Genomic DNA, 21463 nt, shown 5'->3' on the forward strand with positions numbered 1-21463 from the left:
TCATTTTAATAAATTTACACATATTCATATTTATTGTCTCAGGAAAAAGTACCTTTCAGATACAACGCTGCTCCCAAAAGAGACATTAAACAAAGCACCATAAACAACACAATTGGCAGAAACAAACACTCTTTAGTGCATCAAGACCAGTTAAAAAAAAATAAAAATCAAGATATACTCCACTGCCTACCCATTTCTCCCACAAAACAGTGACAATTTTAATTGATTAGAGTCATGCCAGAACACCCACATCAGTGAAAAATCACTGTTTAATGTCTTCTTTTTACAACATGATACAAGTACCAAGTGTTTCTCCATGACTTCTTTGAACAGGCATTTGGTAGAGGCAGGCTAGTCTCCAGCTGGGGACCTTTCAGATCCTTGATTTTCTTTCCTTTTTTTTTTGTTTTTTTAAAAAGACAAATCACTGCAAAATCACAAGGTATCTACTCCTTATTTACAATAAATTTTCTGGCTTTAGATCAGTATTCAAGCATGATTCTACTTCCCCTCATTAAAGCCATTCAGAAATCAAGAAAAAATGAAAAAGAATTAGGATGATGACAGTAATAATAATAATAAGAATGGACTATTATCTTGCATTGACAGGTCTGCGCTGTTTTTATTCTTTTTACCACTTTGTTAGGCACATTGACAGGCACTGCATGCGACGGCAAGGAGGAAAGAGAGGGACAGGACTAGACAGGGTTTTGTGCGTGTGATGGGCTGATTTTAGCTTTATTTCTGACCACTAATTGACTGAGATATGGATCGTGGTGGGATCATGTCCAGCAGATACTCCCGCTGGCGGTCAGCTAGACTTGATGCTTTGTGACTTCCAACTCCAGCAGCATTAAGGTATGCAATGTTCACACCTAGGAAGGGGAAAAAAAAGATCAAAGTTTTGCCAAGGAAAAAGATTTAACATGCTCTAAATTTATTAAAAACATCTAAAGTTTAACTTAGCACAGATTTAAAGATTATATGGCACTGCTAATACCACAGAATGTAATTATAATTACACATTACACTTGAGATCAAAGTCACCCAAATCCACACTGCAACAGTAACAGTAATCACAGAATGTTCAGTAATTAATTTGCCAAAAACTGTATATACAGATATTTGTATAAGTAAATAGTCCTGGAATCTTTCCAAACTCTGATAAAGTATTGTAAAAGACAGGTGGACGAAAAAAATTGGACAAAATTCACAACCTGTATAAGATGCAAGCTAATCCTACTTCTTAGCCTTGCATGTATGATACTATATCTAGTAAGTCTAACTCAATTGCAGATAATAAATCAGGAATATCATCATATTTCTACAAAATAAATTGTGAGCTTTTTTGAATTTACAGTTTATTTTATTGTCCAGGACAGAAATTCAATAGGATTCACATCTAGCCACAGAGTTAGGAAATTGAAAAATATGCACGTGTTCATTTTGGGCAATACTTCTGTTGATTTGCTCAGTTGTTTCGTAACTTTTTGCAAGATCTACATACCCTTCTAATTTTAACACAGTGAATGTCACGTTAAAAAAATAAGTTTAACTCATGAATTTTTTTTTTTTTTTACCTATGTGGACCTATCATGATTTAATCAGCATATATGGACAAGGGTGATATAACATCATGCCACATTGTATACCCCTACTTTTATCACTCTTTCAGATATCTAAAGTAAGAATCAGACACACCAGATCAGGTGCAAATGATTACAACACCAGATGGTAAAAACTCACAGGAAAATGTCTTATTTAAACCTTAGATATTTAGTTGGGTTTGCTCTTTTGTTGCTGAAGTTGTGGTATCACCAGGCCTAGATTAACGCTAGAATTACCAGAGCCAATGTTCGTTTTCAAATAATATTGCATTAGTGCAACGATGTTTCCTGATTTGTACTATTCAAGTCATAAAATGATTTCTTTAAAATGTCACATACATTTGTCTCTTTTCTGCCCGGTGCTACGTTGACACTGTGCACCAGAAGGCGTGAGCTTATTCAGTGCGAGCAGGAACACGCAGGTGACAGGTTGCTAGTGCTAGAACACCCCTTGACTTGGCGGCGATCAACGCACATGTACTATACAAGATGTGCACAGGGGCCACTGAGAAAAGAGTGTCCATGGCTCACGTTGCAGAGGAGCTTCGTCATCGCTTCTTACAAGAAAAGGCGATGGAGAAAGCAAAAGAGGATGCAACATCGACAAGCTTCTGTTCCAAGACCGCTGCTTCCCCAGCCCCTTCAGTGTAATAGTAACCACAGCACAGATAGAACAGTGTATACTGCAACAGGTACACATCTAGTAAATGTAGAAAGGACAGTCCTTGGGTGTGTAGGAACTGTTAACATTTGAATCTGATGATTGCATATAGCACAGAACTGACCTCTCTGTACTATTCTTTCCTCTGCATGTCCTGGAGTACAAAAGAAACAGTACCGTGCACCAAAATGTGGCGACTGCATGGGCAAGATCGAAAAAAAAAAAAAAAAAGGGGTCACTGATTACAAGCGCAAGAAGGCATGCAAATGAATATGAATAATGTTGCATCAGTGCCACAATGTTTTCTGAAATGTACTATACAGGTCATAAAATGAGTTATTAAAAATATCGCATATACCTGTGTCTGTGTTTTTTGTCAGTACAGCATTGACATCATGGACCATAAGGTACATAATAATTCAGCGTGAGCAAGAACACTCAATAAAACTGAATAAAAAAAATTTCAAGTGACAGATACGAAGGCAGATTCACCAGCATTTGTGTGTCAGCTTTTATCCTATCAGATCAGAGTATTTCCAGTTCAACTGTCTCAAAACACCGCTCACATCTACAGTTACTCCCAGTTTCAGATAAAAAAGTAACCGCGTCAGATCTGGGGCGGGGGGTGGTGTATCGTGACTGAGAGAATAAAAGTGGAAAAAAAAAAAAAAACCCGCTAACTTTTACAAGTGCTAGAAATTTACAGCGGCTTTTACGGACACAAATTAAATGTACGTTTTTATTGTATAATATTAACAATATGAGTAGCTCACTACTTAAAACCATAAATTTGCGGGGAGATGGTTTCGAACTCACCACCTCTGGATTATAACTCAGCAGATCTAACCGCTGCACCACAGAAGCTGTCGTATTGTACTTGCACCTTTTGTGAAAGTGTTTATTCTTCACACATTATACAGTTCATGTCTACATTTTGTCACTTATTACTAAAACATGAAAAACATTTTTGTTTTAACTATGTGTTTACATATTTACACATCAAATTATTTCCCCTTACAATTCTGGGTAGCTCACTCCCAGATAATCAATCAAGGCAGGAACTGATAGAACTTCCTGCTCGTTCTGAGGCAGTGGGAGGGATGGTATAGCAGGCTGCTTGGGCTTATCGACACATTTACTAGACAAAAGAGGCTGACAGAGGGGTGTGAAGGGATTTAAGGTGGGCCGGATTCATGAGTTTTTTCGTAGGCTCTGGTAATTCTAGTGTTAAAAGAGCTCTCTCATGCCTTCATAAAGAAGGTTCTTGATGAGCTAGGGTCTGGTAAGTGTCTAAAATGATCTCTAAACCACTGAAAATCAGCCATCCCATTGTCTGAAATATCAAGTGCTGGAGATTTCAAACAACTTCCAACTTGTACAGACCAGGCTTTCCCATCAAGCTTAATCCAAGAGCAGAACAATGAAAAAACTGAAAAAAGTCTCTAAGAACCCCACAATTTCATCATGAGACGAACAGGTAAGCCTTATCACTGCTGATGCCAAAGTGCATGTCCATGCCATTAAAAAGAGACTATAGTGATCCCTCGCTATATCGCGCTTCGACTTTCGCGGCTTCACTCCATCGCGGATTTAAATGTAAGCATAACTAAATATATATCACGGATTTTTCGCTGGTTCGCGAATTTCTGCGGACAATGTGTCTTAATTTATGGTACATGCTTCCTCAGTTTGTTTGCCCAGTTGATTTCATACAAGGGATGCTATTGGCGGATGGCTTAGAAGCTACCCAATCAGAACATGTATTACGTATTAAATAAAACTCCTCAATGATATACGATATGCTTCCCACGCGGTGTTTGATTGTTTGCTTTTCTCTGTCTCTCTCACTCTCTCTGCCTGACGGAAGGCGTGTGAGCAAAGGGGCTGTTTGCACAGAGGCTGTTTGCCTAGAGGATACGGACGCTCCTCTACAAAATGGCGCTTTATCGCGGTGCTTCAACATACTTAAAACCCCAAAAGCACGTATTGATTTTTTGATTGTTTCTTTTTCTCTCGCTCTCTCTCTCCGACATTCTCTGCTCCTGAAACGCATTGTTTGAAGAGGATGATATGTTTGCATTCTTTTAATTGTGAGAAAGAACCGTCATCTCTGTCTTGTCATGGAGCACAGTTTAAACTTTTGACTAAAGGGTGTTATTTCATGTCTAGAGGGTTCTAATAATGTTAACAGTATGGGAGAGTTTATATGGGCTTAAAATATATAAAAATAATCATACAAACATATGGTTTCTACTTCGTGGATTTTCATCTATCTATCGATCGAGGAGGGATTACTGTACACACATTAGATCTACATGGGAGGTGGGACAGAAGAAAACCATTACTGCCATAAAGATCATCAGAATAAAACTAGATATGTATGGTGAAAACCAAAAACAGCATTTGACCAGAAGACTCTGATGTTAACTTTAAGCATTGTCATGGTGTATGGCTACTTTGTTGCATCAGGGCCTGGGCAGCTCAACATAACAGAATTCATAAATTCTTCATTGTACTAGGGAATGCTTGAGAATTATGTAAGAAGGTTGAAGCTCAACCAAAAGTGGACCCTGCAATATAACAATGACTCCAAACATACCAGTATATTCTGTAAAGAATAGATGCAAAGAAAGAAATGGAGGGCTCTGGGATGCTGAGGGGGGGATTGAAACAGACTGTGCATGGAAGGTACTCATCACACATCTCCCAGCTGAAACAGTCCTGAATGGAGGAGTGCAAAAATGTTTTTCCATGATGATGTCAGGGACTGGTAGACAGTTATAGGAAATGCCTACTTGAGATTGACTCTGCCAAAGGGGCCAAATCCAGCTGTTATTTCCAAGGTTGTGTTATTTGTTAATTTTTCATTGAACAAATTATTGCAAAGACACACTTTTATTGTTTATTTTCAATCACATCAACTTTATCTAACGATACTGTTTAAATGAAAATAAAAACTTGGTATGTCCACATATTTTGAAAAATAAAACAACAAATCATGGAACATAATTACTTTTTCACATGAAGGTTCAAATTCTGTTCAGTCATTCTCTGGTATATTTTGGAATTCACGGTTAACAGCAAATTGTCCTTAACCTGAAGCAGAAAAGCACCTCCAAAACCATAATTTTATCATTTTTATTTATTGGTCCTTCCATGAAAACCCTAAATACAAAGAGGGCTGTTTGACTTATGTTAGGTAGATTACCCAGAGGGGACTCGGCGGTCTCTTGGTCTGGAACCCCTACAGATTTTATTTTTTTCTCCAGCCTTTGGAGTTTTTTTTTGTTTTTCTGTCCACCCTGGCCATCGGACCTTACTCTTATTCTATGTTAATTAATGTTGGCTTATGTTTATTTTTTATTGTGTCTTCTATTTTTCTATTCATTTTGTAAAGCACTTTGAGCTACATTTTTTTTGTATGAGTATGTGCTATATAAATAAATGTTGATTGATTGATTGATCATGGGTATTCAATATCAACTTTAGCTTTGTTCCAAACTCGGGACACTGAGTCATAGCAAAGCTTATCCAAGTTTCATAATCTAACAAAAGGATCATGCTTTGTAGCCAGATGATGAACTTATTTTGTGTTTATGTTTTTTTTTGATAATAACGAACATCCTGACTAGTGCTGGGAGGTATACCGGTTCATACTGAAAACCGTTTTTTATTTTTGTTATGATATGGATTTTTCTTACACCAGTTTAAATAGCCTAAACAATGTTTGGAACGTGGTGTAGCAGGAAACTGTTTATGGGAGGACCTTTTTCACTGCTATACTGCTAAACACACGTGTTAGTGGAGGTATTGAATGGTGAAAATGGACAGAGAACATTCCAAAACTGAAGCTGTAAAAGACGATGAAGTTGAACATAATGACACAGAGAACTTTTGCCGAATAAAGGAGCAGTGTCTGTTGTCTGGAGATACTTTGGTTTTAAAAGGTCGGATGTGGACCAAACAACTATTTACTGTAAATGCTGTTGAGCTAAAGTTGTTGCCAGAGGTGGCAACACAAACAATTTGCTGCACCACCTTAGCCGCAAACATGCTTTGGACACAGGCTTCATACAGACAAAGGTATGTAATAGTTAATAAAATAATAAACTATTTTAAGTAATGGTAGTAAAAACATACCAAAGAATAAGAAATGTACAATGAATGTGTGTATAATCAGTTTACTGTTCTCTCTATCATCAGTCAGTACAGGTAGTCCCCTACTTACAATGGTTCAACTTAGGGTTTTCAAAGTTACGATGTCGAAAGCGAGACGATAATTTATATAAAACTGTGTGAAATATAAATTTTTAAGTTGCGCGGCAAGCAAACGTTTCTGTGGGCCGAGCGATGCATTACAATAAATTGACGGAAAGTCCCACGTTGTGAGATGCCTAAGTCTAGCTAGTGATCGATAGAGATCAGTGATATTGTTGTTACAGCACTTTTCGATACGCTTTTGCTAGAAGGAAAGTTAGTTTTATTAATTTGACCTCAATTCCCTGCATGTGTGGGAGTAGCGAAGAGCAAACAGCTTCTAAAATGGCATGTGAAGAGATATCAAAGTGAATGCTCAAAGCAAAATAATCTGTGGATGACTTTTTGCGTATTATCGCTGAATTGGACTCTGACTTGTCGGACTCCAATCTTAATACAAGTGATCTGAATATGGAGATTGAAAACGAAAATGAAGTACTGGAATCAGCTGATTAGTCCCCAGCTGATTGTGGTGCTGAACACGTTCCTGTAGGTGACTGACACTTACGATGACACAAGGTACAAATCATATTGCGTCTCACTGCAACAATCAACCTTTGCGCACCTGTCTCACAAAGACAGCCAGTCCGTGCATTCCTGCTGGCCTAGCTTGAAGCAAGGTCCATATTCATGCAGTTTGCCTTAATGATGGTTCAGTTGGTAAAGATGTCATCACCAAGTTGCACTTGTTTTATTTGGTGAATACTGTGTAATGTACCTGGGCTTGATGCCTTGAAGTAATAGTATTATTACTGGAAGATGCACTATTATTTATTTTATTGTTATGATTTATTAAGTTTAAATATTATGCAGTTTAATGATGGTAAAGTTTTTTAAAAAGTCACTTAATTGTTTCAGTGGACAGATTGTTAACATTAACAAAGTGTAGCTGATTTACAAAAAATACTCACTATTTATTCTTTTCTAAGACATGTTCAGTGCAATACAACTTTTGACAAGCACTTCTGGATATTTTACTGTGGATAATTTACTAAGTCCAATTGCCTCTTTGGATGGGTGTAAATATGTTGTCATAATTATAGTTTAAGTTGTTTGCAAAATGTGTTCAATAAAAAGGTTCTATATTTTGACTGCAACTGTCATGCAATGTGGTTCCTTCTCTTCATAAGTGCCACCCCCTTGAAAACTATCACTTTATGGGGCCATGCAAACCTGTATTAATACTTGTGTGCACATTAAAATGTTTTTTGTACAATGTACAATTCTTATGACAGTGGAATAGGTTATTCTTAGCCAGTCTACTGCAGTGGAAAATGTGGTTAACATCCACTCATGGATGGGAAAAAAATACAGTTGAATACCATGAAACCGGTATAATTTTGAAAAATACCGTGATGTTAAATTTTGGTCATACCGCCCAGCACTAGCGCAAAACATAGAATTATTCAATTCAAAATTATACATTGAGCACATCTCTCTCGTTTAAAATTGTCCAAAATGTTTCTAGGATAAGATCCAACCTGCGAACACTGCAATCAAGTTTCAGCCTCACTGGGCCACATGTTCTGTACCAAAATCTTTAAATGCCTTTCAGACAGCCTTGGTGTCATAATCCCTCCTAATCCACTAATAGCTGGGTTTGGGATACTCCCAGAATGGGTTATAGTGGAGAAGGACAAACAAATTGTAATTGCTTTTATTACACTACTGGCACATAGACTTATCTTGGTCAACTGGAAGAATCCTAACTCTCCTATTCTGTGTCAGTGGATAACTGAGGTTCCATACTATTTGAAACTGGAAAAAAAATCAAATTTGCACTTTAGAGGATCTGTAAAAAACTTTTTTAAAACTTGGCAGGATCTAATCAATAACATTTTCGAATAAGCGTTTAAATGGAGAAAGCAGGTTCTCTCCCCTCTTTTACTCCATTTATTAATTTATCTATGTACTTATTTTTACTAGCTTTAAGTTTTACTCTGCTGGTCTAGCTCTCTTCCTTAGGGGTGGAGGTTGATTTGCTTCAAATATTTTTTTTGTTAAACTTGAGTTATTTGTATGGAATGCTATTTGATTTTAATAAAATCAATAAAAAAAAAAATTATTACATATGCCTAGCGCACATTACATATTTGCTCTTTTGAGAGAGAATGCTTTTTTAAACTCACTTTTAATTTATTCTGTCAGAATTGCATTACATTAGTGGAAGGATTAAAAAGGGGACAGCTAATATATGGTTTTGAATTAAACGTTATAGATTTTCAAGTTGACGCAAGCGTAGTTTTAAGACATGCCATCATATTATAATGAACAGTGAGGAAACACTCTCATATATATTCAGATAACTTTTCCCTTCCCTAGTTTTTCACCGTGGTCAGATTAGTATTATACATTAATATGCTGTAACCTAGCCCTAAACCAAACAATTCCAAATGAATCTGCAGGGGCAGACATATTGTAAAAGCATATGGTAATCTGTTGTACTACCAGCTTTGCAGACAAGGTAAAGAGATGATTTTTAAAGGATTATTTCATGTTGATGCATGGTCTTTTTTCAATGTACACAAAAATGTCTGATTAAAAATGAACTGAAATGCTGTATTTTCAAACCTAATTTAGACCCCAGCAAATAAACTTATAATCTTATCACGAGAGAATCTAACATTCAGGGTTACTCTGAGGTGCAATATGTCATTTTAGTGTTATAGACTTTTAGATGACTGAAGCTAGTGATCTTTGCATACAACTTCATTAAAATTTGTCATGCTTGAACCATTAAATATATCCTTATGTTATTAAAGAAGAGAGTTTGCCTGTAAAAGGAGCATTTTCACAACCTCTAGCATTCATGATAGGAGTCCAGAGCACATATTGGTTGGTAAACGTCTTATTACTTTATGAGATACCTTTCTGTGAATACATAAATGAAGAAGTGTTTTCAGCCCACTGATTTAGAAAAGTTAATGACCTTTTCATAAAGGCTGAACAATTAAAAATTTGTGACAGAAGAATTGTTGGAACATTAAAGCCATCACATGTGATCAAAAAGCTGTTGAATAATTTAGGTAATGTTCTTTATGTTAGTAAGCCCACTCAATTGAAGAGAGTTACCTGCTGTATTTTTTGTACATTTTTGTTTCTAAGATGTAGTGCACTTAATGAAAAGACAGAGCATTGCATCTGCATTTGTTAGCCCTTGCAGACTGACTAGTATAGTAAACAGTCTAATGTTACTTTGCTTTCTCACCTTTTCAATCCTAAAATTAGTTTTGCATGAAAACAAAGAACTGCTTTTAGGTGTGGTTTCTGGTTGCTCTTTGCATACAGTTTGGTACATTCTCTGACTTGACTGAGATGCAGTCCCCCCTCAATGTAGTCATTGCTACTTTACAGAATAGAATATCCTCCATATTTAATTCACTGCAGAACTTTAGTCCAGTAATTGAAAAGTTATTTTCCGTTTGTTTTTGTCATAATACTGCTTTACATTTATGATTTCTTTCACTTGTAACTGGCATTGAAGCAGTAGCAGAACTGTTTGCCTGGTCCTTGTTAAATCTGTAACAAAGCGCATTAGTTACTTACCTATAATGCAGTAAAAGATAAGGGGGTACAATTAACTTTTGACATTCTTGCCCTCAAAACCCAAGCTGTTTTATAACTAATGCTATCGTTTCTCTTCTTGCTTGCTGAACACTTTCACTATATCATCACTACTGGGTGAGTGTATGTAAGAGCTATTTGCTGGTTATTTAAGCTATATTAATTGTTTACCTAAATATTAGTGTAGTTAGTGGGAGTTTATTAAAACCTCCACAAGTAGAATTAAACTGGTATATTCTAACTACTTTTTGTCCCTCTGACTACAGAACAGTCTCAGTTAGTGATCTGCCTTGCCGCGTGTAAGGCATAGTGGGCACACGGTTTTAAACCGTGCCTTACGTGCTCAATAGTGTGAAAGTTAACATGCTCTATTAAATGTGCAGTGCCATACGTTAGAACGTACTAAATACGAAATATATCATCTTTAAGTATAGAAAAACTGAAGTTTGACAAGAAATGATAAGTTTATAGAAATGCCTTTTCTCATTTTTTTTGCTTTTTATTCTACGTGTGTAACACACTTTTCTCTTTATTCTTGAGTGGATTATTTGCTTTGAATTTTCCCTAAATCTTTTAAAACGAACTTTTGGACTGAGGGATTTCTTTTGGCACATGTTTTCCCCATGGTTGATCCTGCTTTATGCACCTGCAGCTACTGTGTATGTTAAACCTTGCGTGCACACCACTATGCAAAGCATGAGCGCTATCTGTGTCCAAAATGCATTTATATTTGTGGAGTATGACTTTTGAGTACAAGTAAAATTCCGTTGTAACAAATATCTTTACAACGAAGTATTTTTCTGGTCCCGACAGTTTCCACACATTCAGCAGATACTTTCATTATGATGAAGTGCCCAAAAGACCTTGAAATGCCTGAATGAATCATCCACAGAGCAGTTAGTTCTATGGCCTCAGCTCAGGTTGCGCACAATGATCTCCAAACAGAAACATTGTAATTTTTTTTCTTTCTTCAAACTTTCCTTGTACTTTTTTTTTTTGCCCTTTTTGTTTCCTGTGGTTTTCAGTGATACCTTTTGCTTATTGCTCGTTAACATTTAAAAAACATCCACTGGAATTTAATTCATTGTCACCCTCCTATAGAAACGGCAGACACAAAAAAACGATAAAAGTTCATAATTAGAAAAAAAACTTTACATTTTTGCAGCTTTTATTGACACTGTCAACTTTCTTGAAAGACAGAGCAAAAAAAGTAAAAAAAAATCTTGGGTTGCAAACGTATGTGACATGCTCCATTGAAGATGTCAAAAAAGCAGTTTTTATGTGGTTCAGAGATGCTCATTCAAGAAACATTCCTATTAATGCAGCACTCATTCAAGAAAATGTGAGGTTTGCAAACTCTCTTGGGACCTCCCCTAACTGGATGACACGCCGAAGGGCATCGCGAAGTCCGATCTCCGCGTCTATGGAAGAATGTTTATCTGATGCCGGGGCAACAGCTGGCTCAAAGATATTCTGCGTCTCTCAGCTATGCTGCGTCTCTCCACCAAAGCAAACAGAAAAGATATCGATGGGTGATGCAGCCTGACTGCTGTGTCTGTGTATAGCAGAGTGGCAGATCACGCTACAATAAATAAGTGTGCCGTTCCTGTTTCAAGCTGAATAAAGTTGTTTTTCCTAAAGTACTGAGACTCAGCCTCGTGTTTTGGGGTGCAAGACAGGGACCTATAGAGCAACCCTGATCTTTTATGATTTGCTTCTGTGTCACTTCACTGCAGCGCTATGAGCCTGTTTTTGCCCTGCCCTGCCCCGGCAGTGGACAAACAATCTTCACAGACGCTGCAATCGTGCTTCGGGAAAGTGTATTATCGCAAGGAAATGCTGAGAAAAATTCTCGTCAGCATAACTTGTAGGCAGGAGGAGATTAAAATTAACACAAAGGAAGCTATTGAAATGATTGCAAACGCCTGGGCACAAGTTAAAGAAAGCACTATAGTAACAAATACAGAATCTCATTACAACGAAATTTTCGTTATAATAAAATGTTTTTTAGGTCCATGGGAGTTCGTTGTAATGGAATTTTATCTGTATAAAGCATTAAGGTTTTTAGGCTGCTTGGTAATTTCCTGATAACTGCAGCTGCTCTTCTTTAATAAGGCACTGCACAAAGCTGAGAGCATGTTGTCATGTAACTGGCCGACTGCTAAGGAATAACGCTCAGCATGTTGGAACGTATTTTGTGTGAAGGTAAATGTGCTGAATGCCAGTATTTTCTTAGGGCGAGGCGAGTCTTTCAATACAAGCTGAAAGAGTAATAAAGTTTTCTATGATGAAGCTTCCTCCTGCCTGGTTTCTAAGGTGTCCAAAATAAAGGTTCTGGGTCTCAACATCGACATACTTGAGGCGGCCTGCTCAATCAATTTGTTGATAATTCCCTAGTCAATAGATGACTGTCAGTGTCTCAGAAGTAAAAACATCACAGCAGAGGAAGTTAGACACTGCTGAATAGAAAAGAAGGTGGGGTGTCAGATCTATTAAACGAAAAGCAACGAAGGGAGGGCAAGTTAAACATTCTTGTGAGTGGGTGACTTACAAAGGAAAAGATGCACTTCATGTATTTCTGCGTGTCTGCCATGCACTTTGATTACCTACTGCATTGTATTAAGGTCTTTATTCATTATTTTGGCACCCATAAAACCAGCCTCTCATTGAAATTCACCATTTAGGATACAAAATGCCATGTCCACATGTGCACATGCAAATATGTAACCTTGTCATAGGTAATTTTTGTTGAGTGGCCCTTGCAACCACCAAAGATGTGTTAAGTATAAACCAGGCTTTAAATGATGGATGACACAATCTGGTGTGCTAGAAGCAGCTGTCTTTAAAAGTGATACTTAAGTTAAGATCATGCATGAAATATAGATTTTTGTTTCTTTTGAATTGTTTTAACACTAGAATTACCGGAGCCTATGAAAAAACGTGTAGATCCTTCCCACCTTAAATCGCTTCTCACCTCTCCGTCAGCATCCTTTGTCCTGTAAATGTGTGGATAAGCACTAAACAGCAAGCAGCCTACTATCACATCCACCCACCCTGCACAGTTTTCTCAGCTCAAGTCTGTTTACCTGCATGTCAGTTGCTCTTAGAGTTGTTTAGAGTGAGAAGTCAAGCAAAATAACACCTTTTATAAATACTATATCGTTATTTGGAACACATGCATTTCATGTGTGTTCCGTGTCTACAACGATCTATGCACAGTAAACACATCGTTAAAACAGAAACATTTTTCATGCTTTAGTAATAATTGACAAAATGTAGACATGAAGTGTATAATGTGTGAAGCCCGAAGTCCAAATATCAAGGAAACACTTTCACAAAAGGTACAAATATAACAGAACAAGTGCGCTTTTATTCAAAAATATAACTGCAGAAAAAAAAGCTGCGTCAGCATGCAACATTGACACACATTTACTATGACTGCCTCGGTGGAGCAACAGTATCAACTGCTGACTGGGAATCAAAAGGTCACGAGTTCGATCCCGAACGACTCCATTTTGAGCAGCTCTTATTCTTACTATTTTAGAATAAAAACATATATTTCAATTCAGTCTGTAACAGCCGGCGTAATGTAGGATACTTGTAAAGGTTAGCTTTGTTTTTTTTTTTAATTCAGTTTCATTCTCTGCTGTTTTTACATAAAGATGCGCTATAGCTCTGCAGTGTACTTGTGACTGCGTTCTCGTACCAATGCTTGCCAACTGAAGTGGCTGCGTGCACTTTTCGTGGCATTACACGTGTATTTTTTTTTAGCATGCCCGTGTCGCTCAAACACAGGAAGCTCTGCAGTGTACTTGTGACTTGACGCTGCAGGAAGTAAGTAACTAAATCCAAATAAATAACATATAGCACAAAACGGAAATCAGCAGTTCTTAGCATTGCACCACATAAGCTGTCACATCAACCGCCTACTGTAACTTGCTTTCTTTTTTCTTTTGGTTATAGTCTTCAATAAAAGTGCATTTGTTTTATTATACTTGTACAGTGCATCCGGAAAGTATTCACAGCGCATCACTTTTTCCACATTTTGTTATGTTACAGCCTTATTCCAAAATGGATTAAATTCATTTTTTCCCTCAGAATTCTACACACAACACCCCATAATGACAACATGAAAAAAGTTTACTTGAGGTTTTTAAAAATTTATTAAAAATAAAAAACTGAGAATTTAATAATTGACATTTTGTCAATTATTACTAAAACATGAAAAAGTTTCTGTTTTAACGATGTGTTTACTGTGCATAGATCATTGTAGACATGGAACACACATGAAATGCATGTGTTCCAAATAACGATATGGTATTTATAAAAGGTGTCATTTTGCTTGACTTCTCACTCTAAACAACTCTAAGCAACTGACACGCAGGTAAACAGATTTGAGATGAGAAAACTGTGCAGGGTGGGGGGGGATGTGATAGTAGGCAGCTTGCTGTATGGTGCTTATTAACACATTTACAGACAAAGGACGCTGACGGAGAGGTGAGAAGCAATTTAAGGTGGGACTTAAGGGGGAGTTTTTTTGTAGGCTCTGGTAATTCTAGTGTTAAGAAAATACTGTATGGACCAAAGATCCGAAACATATGGTAGCACCTTAGACTCGTGAATATGTAGTTTAGTTGTCTAGAGTTAAAAACTGGTTGTCCCAGACTTTTCAGACTACCAAACTGTCCACTCATGCCTTGACATTAGGGCAGAGGTGGGTAGTAACGAGTTACATTTACACCGTTACATTTACTTGAGTAACTTTGTAAAAATAAAATTGTACTTCTAAGAGTAGTTTTACTGCACCATACTTTTTACTTTAACTTGAGTACATTTGTGAAGAAGAAACACTACTCTTACTTCACTACATTGGGCAACACTCGATTCGTTACTTTTTTCCCATTTATACATTACGCTATATTTTTGCCAGAGAGAAGTCGCCAGTGGATCTACTGCATGACTGTTTCACCAATCAAACGTAGCAACAATAATCACATGACTCTGTTTCACCAATCAGACGTAGCCATGCAGTCACATGACTACACACAAACGTCCAGCATCTACAGACTGTGAGACACTTTTTAATCATGCGGGGCTCCTATTCTCTGCTAAACAGTCACAGCTTCACTGCAAGAACCCTGAGAGCCAACTCCTGCTGAAGCTTAACCATCACTTCACTGAGTGAAGAACAAGCACGTTTTAACCAAACTTGCACAGACAGTCATGATAAAGTGAGACTTATTGTACGTGCACAAGCTGCCTTGTTCTAATGTTATTTTCTATCTGTTCTAATGTTATTTTCTATCAGCTGGGCTATTTGTAGGGCAAGTGTGTGACGATGCTGGTCCCCTACAGACTCCCTCTTCCCACATGGGAGTCTGCTGAACCCACAACGTAAAATAGTTATGAACAAGATAAGCTGACATATGAGGGTAATTCACTGATGAGGCCAGAGGATGGTAGAAAAAGTGCTCAAGTGCTTTTATTAAAAACCAGTCAAAACAAAAGTAAAATCAACAAAAGTGTCAATGGTGCAGTGTTCTAAAAAAATACATATATAAATACATAAAAATCATTGTAAAAAGGATAAAAAAAAATCAATAAAGAAATCCATTAAAAATTCGAGGTTAAAATACAGACTAACTCCTCCTGATCTCAGGCCACCTCCTTTTCATTCTCCTGGCTCACCCATTGCTCGCGTAGCTGGTGGAGACCAAGCAGCCATGAGCTCCTTTCAGCCGACTTCCGTCTTGGCTGCCTCCAAGCATCCCGGCCAGACCGTTCGAGGTTGGCTCTCCTCCCTTCCGTCGCGCTCACGTTGTCGCACCTCGGAAGCCTAGGGAGGGCTCCTGCCTTGCTCGCCGCACTCTACCCAAATGTTCAGTGGGGCGAACTAGCCCCTAGAGCGCCACAGCTAACGCTCTTTCATGGGGCCCTAGCTCGCACTGCTTCCTCCCTCCAGGTGGCCATATCGTTGTTCCCAAGCCTGCCTTTCATGTCTATAACCTCTTTTCTTTTCTCCATTTCTTTGATTCCCCCTTCTTTTTTTGTGCTGACCCGTATATATTTACTCCCATCTCCGTAGGCCTTAATCACACGCCGCAGGAAGTCAATGAAGCAATTGAAATATTTTATATTTTTGTCTGTCTTATTACAACATTTCTAAAAAAATAAATCATTTATTATGTTCAAACAGTTTCTTAATACTTGAGTAGTCTTTTCACCAAATACTTTTTACTCTTACTTGAGTAATTTTTTTGATGACTACTTTTTACTTCTACTTAAGTAATATTATTTGAAGTAACGCTACTCTACCCACCTCTGCATTAGGGAGTCCTTATATACACTATTACCTTACCAAACCTGCAGGGAAATATATATGGGGGTTGGTGGCAGAATTGGCACTCCAGCCACCATAAAAAATAAACCTTGCACTGTTCCATCCCATCTGATCTAGTGTGATGCTGAAGTGTCACCCGCTGCATGGCTGCACTGGGAGTCCTAATCTGGGAACCCGAGTTGGTTTGTGGTGGGTGCGGCAATGCGTTGTATCAGTGTGTGCTCCTAACCTCTCTCTCCTCACTCTCTCTTACCAAAAGTGCTTTGAAAAGAAGCAATATCACTTTAACCAACTGTTGATTATGGCATTGTTGACAATGCCAGACTGTTGAGGGCTGAATGTTTTTTTTTTTCCAAAACACTCAGTTTTCTGAAAAGCACACAAAGCAATGGTTTCATGCATAAATCAACATAAAACATCTATTGCTGTGTGATGTGGCTTCTGTCGGCATCTCTGGGGTGGCTGTACTGGCCAGCAGGAATGCGCAGTGGGCTGGCTTACTGGCTGTTTTTGGGCGGCTGTGGCAGTTGCAGTGTGATGCAATCTGGTTTGTACCTCTTGTAATTGTAAGTGGTGGTCCTCCCAGGTGAACGTTGCTGTTGGCGCATTACTTACACGAACATGTACAGCACCATGATCAGCTGATGCTGTTACATAAGTTTCATTTTCGATCTCCATCTCTAAATCACTGACATCAAAATTGGAGTCAAAAAATCCAATTCAGCGATAATACGCAAAATGTTGTCCACAGTGTATTTTGCCATTTTAGAAGTTGTCTGCTCTTTGCTCTTCATGCAACTGCAGGGAATTAAGGTCAAATCAACAAAGCTAACTTTCCTTCTAGTAAAGAGAGTCGAACTGAAATGTAACAGCGAGTTTTGTAGCAGTTTAAAACTGATTACTGTCCTATACCCCTGAATTTCGCCAGAAGTTGACATCTGTTCTGAAAGAGTTAATAGTTCCATGTTTCTTTATCATAGAAACTAGATAAAAAGATACACAGAAACTTGCAGTGTACACTATGAAATGTGCTCATTGTTAAAAAAAAACATGACTTACAAAATTAAATTTCAAAAATTACAACCCTTTCCTTTTCTAAGAAACAGCAGAATTTGACCCCTGGTGTGCCTGCATATGCACAAGGACCCATATTCACATGATAATAACATGTAAATTGGTGTCAGCCTCCAAAGGGGGCACGGCTGTAGGGCGGTGTGGTATAGCAGGTCCGCGGCTCAGAAAGAATGGCTGTTTTATTAAATAATCTGTTGGCCATGTCAGTCTCTGTGGGTGCACTCTCACAGCTGTGGGGAGTTCATGAAGTAACTGGAGCGAGACGCACCTGCACATGAGGGTGCAATCTTTCTCAATTGCTTCATCGGCTTCCTGTAGTGCGTGATTGAGATGCTGCACCCACAAAACCATGTAAGTATGGGTTGGCACAGTAAAGAAGACAGGAGACAAACAAGAGAGAAATGGAGGCAGAGCAAGAGTGCAGCATTGGGGTGGAGTGAGAACGACCCATCCGCTAACGTAGGAAAAGGCATCGCAGTCAGTGGTCCCGCAATGGAGCGAAGAATCGGTGCTCTAGGGAATGATCATCCCCACTCATTGTGCAGTGGACTGGGAGCAATCAAGGTAGGGTCCTCTTCAGGGATTCGAAGGATGACTGCATGAGCGTGAATAATGACGAAAGGACAACCAATCCTAAGCGGTCTGGCAGACACTGACAGAGGCAGTAGAGATGGGGGTCGGGATGGAGAGGACCGCGGATGCTGAAGTCTCCACCAGCTGAATAAACAATAAGTAAGCTGGGGAGACTTGGAAGGAGTTGTGTTCAACTCATTTGACCCAATGACTGTTTTTTATTTTTTTTTATTTTCATTTTTAGCTTTGTTTTTAATTCCTTATATTTTTACCCTTTAATTGCATTTACTTAATGGAAACCACTGCACTTTAATTGACAGTAACTGTTTTGATTTTCTTTTGTTTAATAAAAGTACTTGGATGCTTTGCACCATCCTGTTGCCTGGAGTGTTTTGTCCCATTTGCATTGCTCATCTGGTTACGTTACCAATGGTGTCAGGTTCAAGAGATTCCAAAATATGTAAGAGGGAGCACAGAGCTAGACCGGCACTGTTACAGGCACCATTACCCAAACTGTGAAGTACAGTGGTATAGTATGTGAGCCGAACCTGTATTCCCTGGATGAAACATCCTTCCACTCTTGCGATTGCACTTAATCCTCCGAGGCATGTACTCTAATAAACCCCCACTCTAACAATTGCAATACTGTCAACATTGAGAAAAAATGCTGTAAAATGTAATGCCTACTTGACTGGTATGTTGGCAGGCTGAATATTATGTATGGGGTAATTGCGAGCCTCGGTGGCTAGCCAAATTTGAAACAGCATTTAGCAAACTCACACAGCACATCTGCCTTTGTTAGGTGTTGTTTGATTTGACTCAGGCAAAAACTGCATTGCATGAAGAGGTGCCCCTTCTCCCTATCAGATATTGTCCAGCTAGACAATGGCAATGATAATCTGACTATTTTTTCAACAGCTGACTCTGCTGAAAACAGAATATTTTGATCATTATGGTGGCATACTCAGCTTATATGGTGTAATCAGAGCACACTGAGAAGCTATTCACCTTCAATTCAAAGGAAGATGTACTGTGCTATAATCTTTCTGACCAGCCTGCACTCCCAACTCTCCAACAGATCATATTAGAGTGAAGTGAATAGGAGAACGGTCAGGGAGTAATGAAGCTACACTCATGATGTGGTGAATATAATAAATGTGTCACGAGACAAATACAAAATTTTATACTGATGTTTATAGTATATGGTGAAAAACTACATTTTTTACTTTATTATTGGCTTTATTTTGTGAATACCCTCTTCCAAGTTGTAAAACTGATGAATGGAAATCTTCTCTCCTATGTGGAAAATAAAACAAACTCAAGAAACAAATAATACTCTATTTCAATAATTGGCTTATAGCACACTGAATTTATACAACCATTTATTTGTATTGTTTTGGATTGTTTTATATACCTACTTTGTGCATAACTATTTGCCAAATTCTGAAATATTGCAATCTTTCATTCTCTTAGAGTGCTACTTTATTTCTTATAAACTTAATGTTGAATGTTGTGTGCGTATTCTGTGCGTGTTTCTTGTTCTGAAAACACCTATCTGTTTTGCAATCCAGCGCTGTTCTCTGAACAGCCACTGTGAGAAAGAAACTAAACAACATGCTAGTTTACCTGCTTTGTTTTCTTTAACAGCCTGGGCAGGCTGGTTACCTGACCTTAGATATGAATAAAATAAACCACCCCCTTCAGCAGATAGACTCACTTCTTCTGTCAGCTTTTCTTGAAATACTTAACAAGTATTTTTGCTTTCTCAGTAGATTATTTGACAATTTTTTTATGTTCAGGTACTTCAAGACTTAGAAGAACACACTTCAGTAATCAGAAATCTTCACTACTGTACAGTAGTCTAGCCACGTGTTTTCACAAAATTCCTGTATATGTCAAGAACCACCGTTTAAAGTTTTGTACTTTTGGGGCAATTTATCAGCTTAAAATGATCCTGACCCATTTGTTGTGTACATATTATTTTAGCTGCATTTGTACTGAAAATTAAAATATATAACACTTTGGGATTATTATTTCAAAAGTTGAAGAAACTTGCACAAATATAAGAGCATGGCTGAATTACCAAATTTCCTCATTTTGTCCTCAGTCTCCAGAGAGTTAAGCATTTCACCTTTAAATTAAACTTTATTACTGTTTGAGAAACAAGCATGGACAAAATGCAAACCAAATGTATCAATAACCCTGCTGACTGGTAAATTTTCTTTTTACAAGACAGAAGAAAAATACAGTGATGCAAATTATTTAGAATATTTTATAATAATAAAACCAACCAATTTGCTTGATTAATATATGCAACACATTTCACTAGTGACCATTTTATCCAGCTGATTAATGATGACGAAAGGTTTTTTTTTTAATTGTCACACTGTTGTCTTCTGATTAATTTGATTGCAGCAAGACTTAAATACAATGAGAAAGAAAGGCAAAAGAAAAAAATGAAATGGTTCACTGAAACTGTCAAGAACATAAATGAGCACTTTCTACCTTGGAAGTTATACAGCTGTCGTCGTCCCTCTTCATAGGCTCCGCTCATCAGCGCACGCTTACCTGGCATGCCGAGCAAACTGCCCGCCACCGAGAGCTGCGACGCCTGGGCAAAGTTGGAAAGCACGCCCCGGGCTGAGCCTGAAAGCCCTCTTTGCATGGAGGCCTGAGGCTGTGGAGCCTAAAATGAAAAATGATGGTATTAGTACCAATCTATTTGCTAACAGAACTCATGATAAAATATACAACAAACATGCAAATGATCTTCAAACTCTCTTCTTGATATATTTTGCCAGACTGTTCTTCTGCAATGGTGCAAATGTACTCTTTCTATTAATATATTAATAAGGGGCTTAGATATAGTTTTGTTTCATTAGCTTTGATATTGTGTGAAGAACGTGGTATTATAAATTAGCGTTAAATTCTCTTACCAATATCAAATTACTTGCTGGAGAAATATTTTTCTCAGAGAACTTACTCTGAATAATAAATATTCTGAACTATAGTACAGATTGCAAATTATTTAAACTACCAGTACAAAGATATACAGAATAATCACTATTTAAAAAAATAAAATGCTTTTTTTTTTTTTTTTAACAAAACTGCTTACACTGATACCATTTTGAAACCATTACTATATAATCAACAAGAAATAATGAATAATTGTGATGCAAGTTTGTGAAAAAAAAAACCTACTTTTTTTAAATAACTAGGGTAACGGAAAACTGAAATACTATTCTGGACAATCTGAAACATTTACATCCACTGACTGGTGTCTTTATACATTCCTATGGGTTTTAGATTGGAGGGAACAGGTCAGAACACAAACAACCGTAGACATTAAATAAACATTACCATAAAGAAAATGTTTTTAAATGTACC

At 37.7% G+C, this 21463-nt stretch overlaps 1 protein-coding gene across 6 annotated transcripts in view; it reads right to left on the reverse strand.

Annotated features, from left to right (window-relative positions):
* Positions 1–406: 406 nt before the first annotated feature.
* The window catches only part of gatad2b (GATA zinc finger domain containing 2B), a 277061-nt gene continuing 256004 nt past the window's right edge, over positions 407–21463 (reverse strand). For 4 of the 6 annotated variants that reach the window (XM_039752811.1, XM_039752806.1, XM_039752816.1 and 1 more), the window contains exons 10-11: positions 20582–20762; positions 407–875 (exon numbers count right to left, since the gene is read on the reverse strand). In XM_039752811.1, the coding sequence (XP_039608745.1) occupies positions 739–875; positions 20582–20762 (318 nt within the window). In that variant the 3' untranslated portion in view covers positions 407–738. The remainder of the gene's footprint in view (positions 876–20581; positions 20763–21463) is intronic. The other 2 variants (XM_039752827.1, XM_039752822.1) reach the window with 1 other exon arrangement.

This window comes from Polypterus senegalus, chromosome 1, assembly GCF_016835505.1.
Source record: "Polypterus senegalus isolate Bchr_013 chromosome 1, ASM1683550v1, whole genome shotgun sequence".
In the NCBI taxonomy this organism is placed as follows: domain Eukaryota; kingdom Metazoa; phylum Chordata; class Cladistia; order Polypteriformes; family Polypteridae; genus Polypterus; species Polypterus senegalus.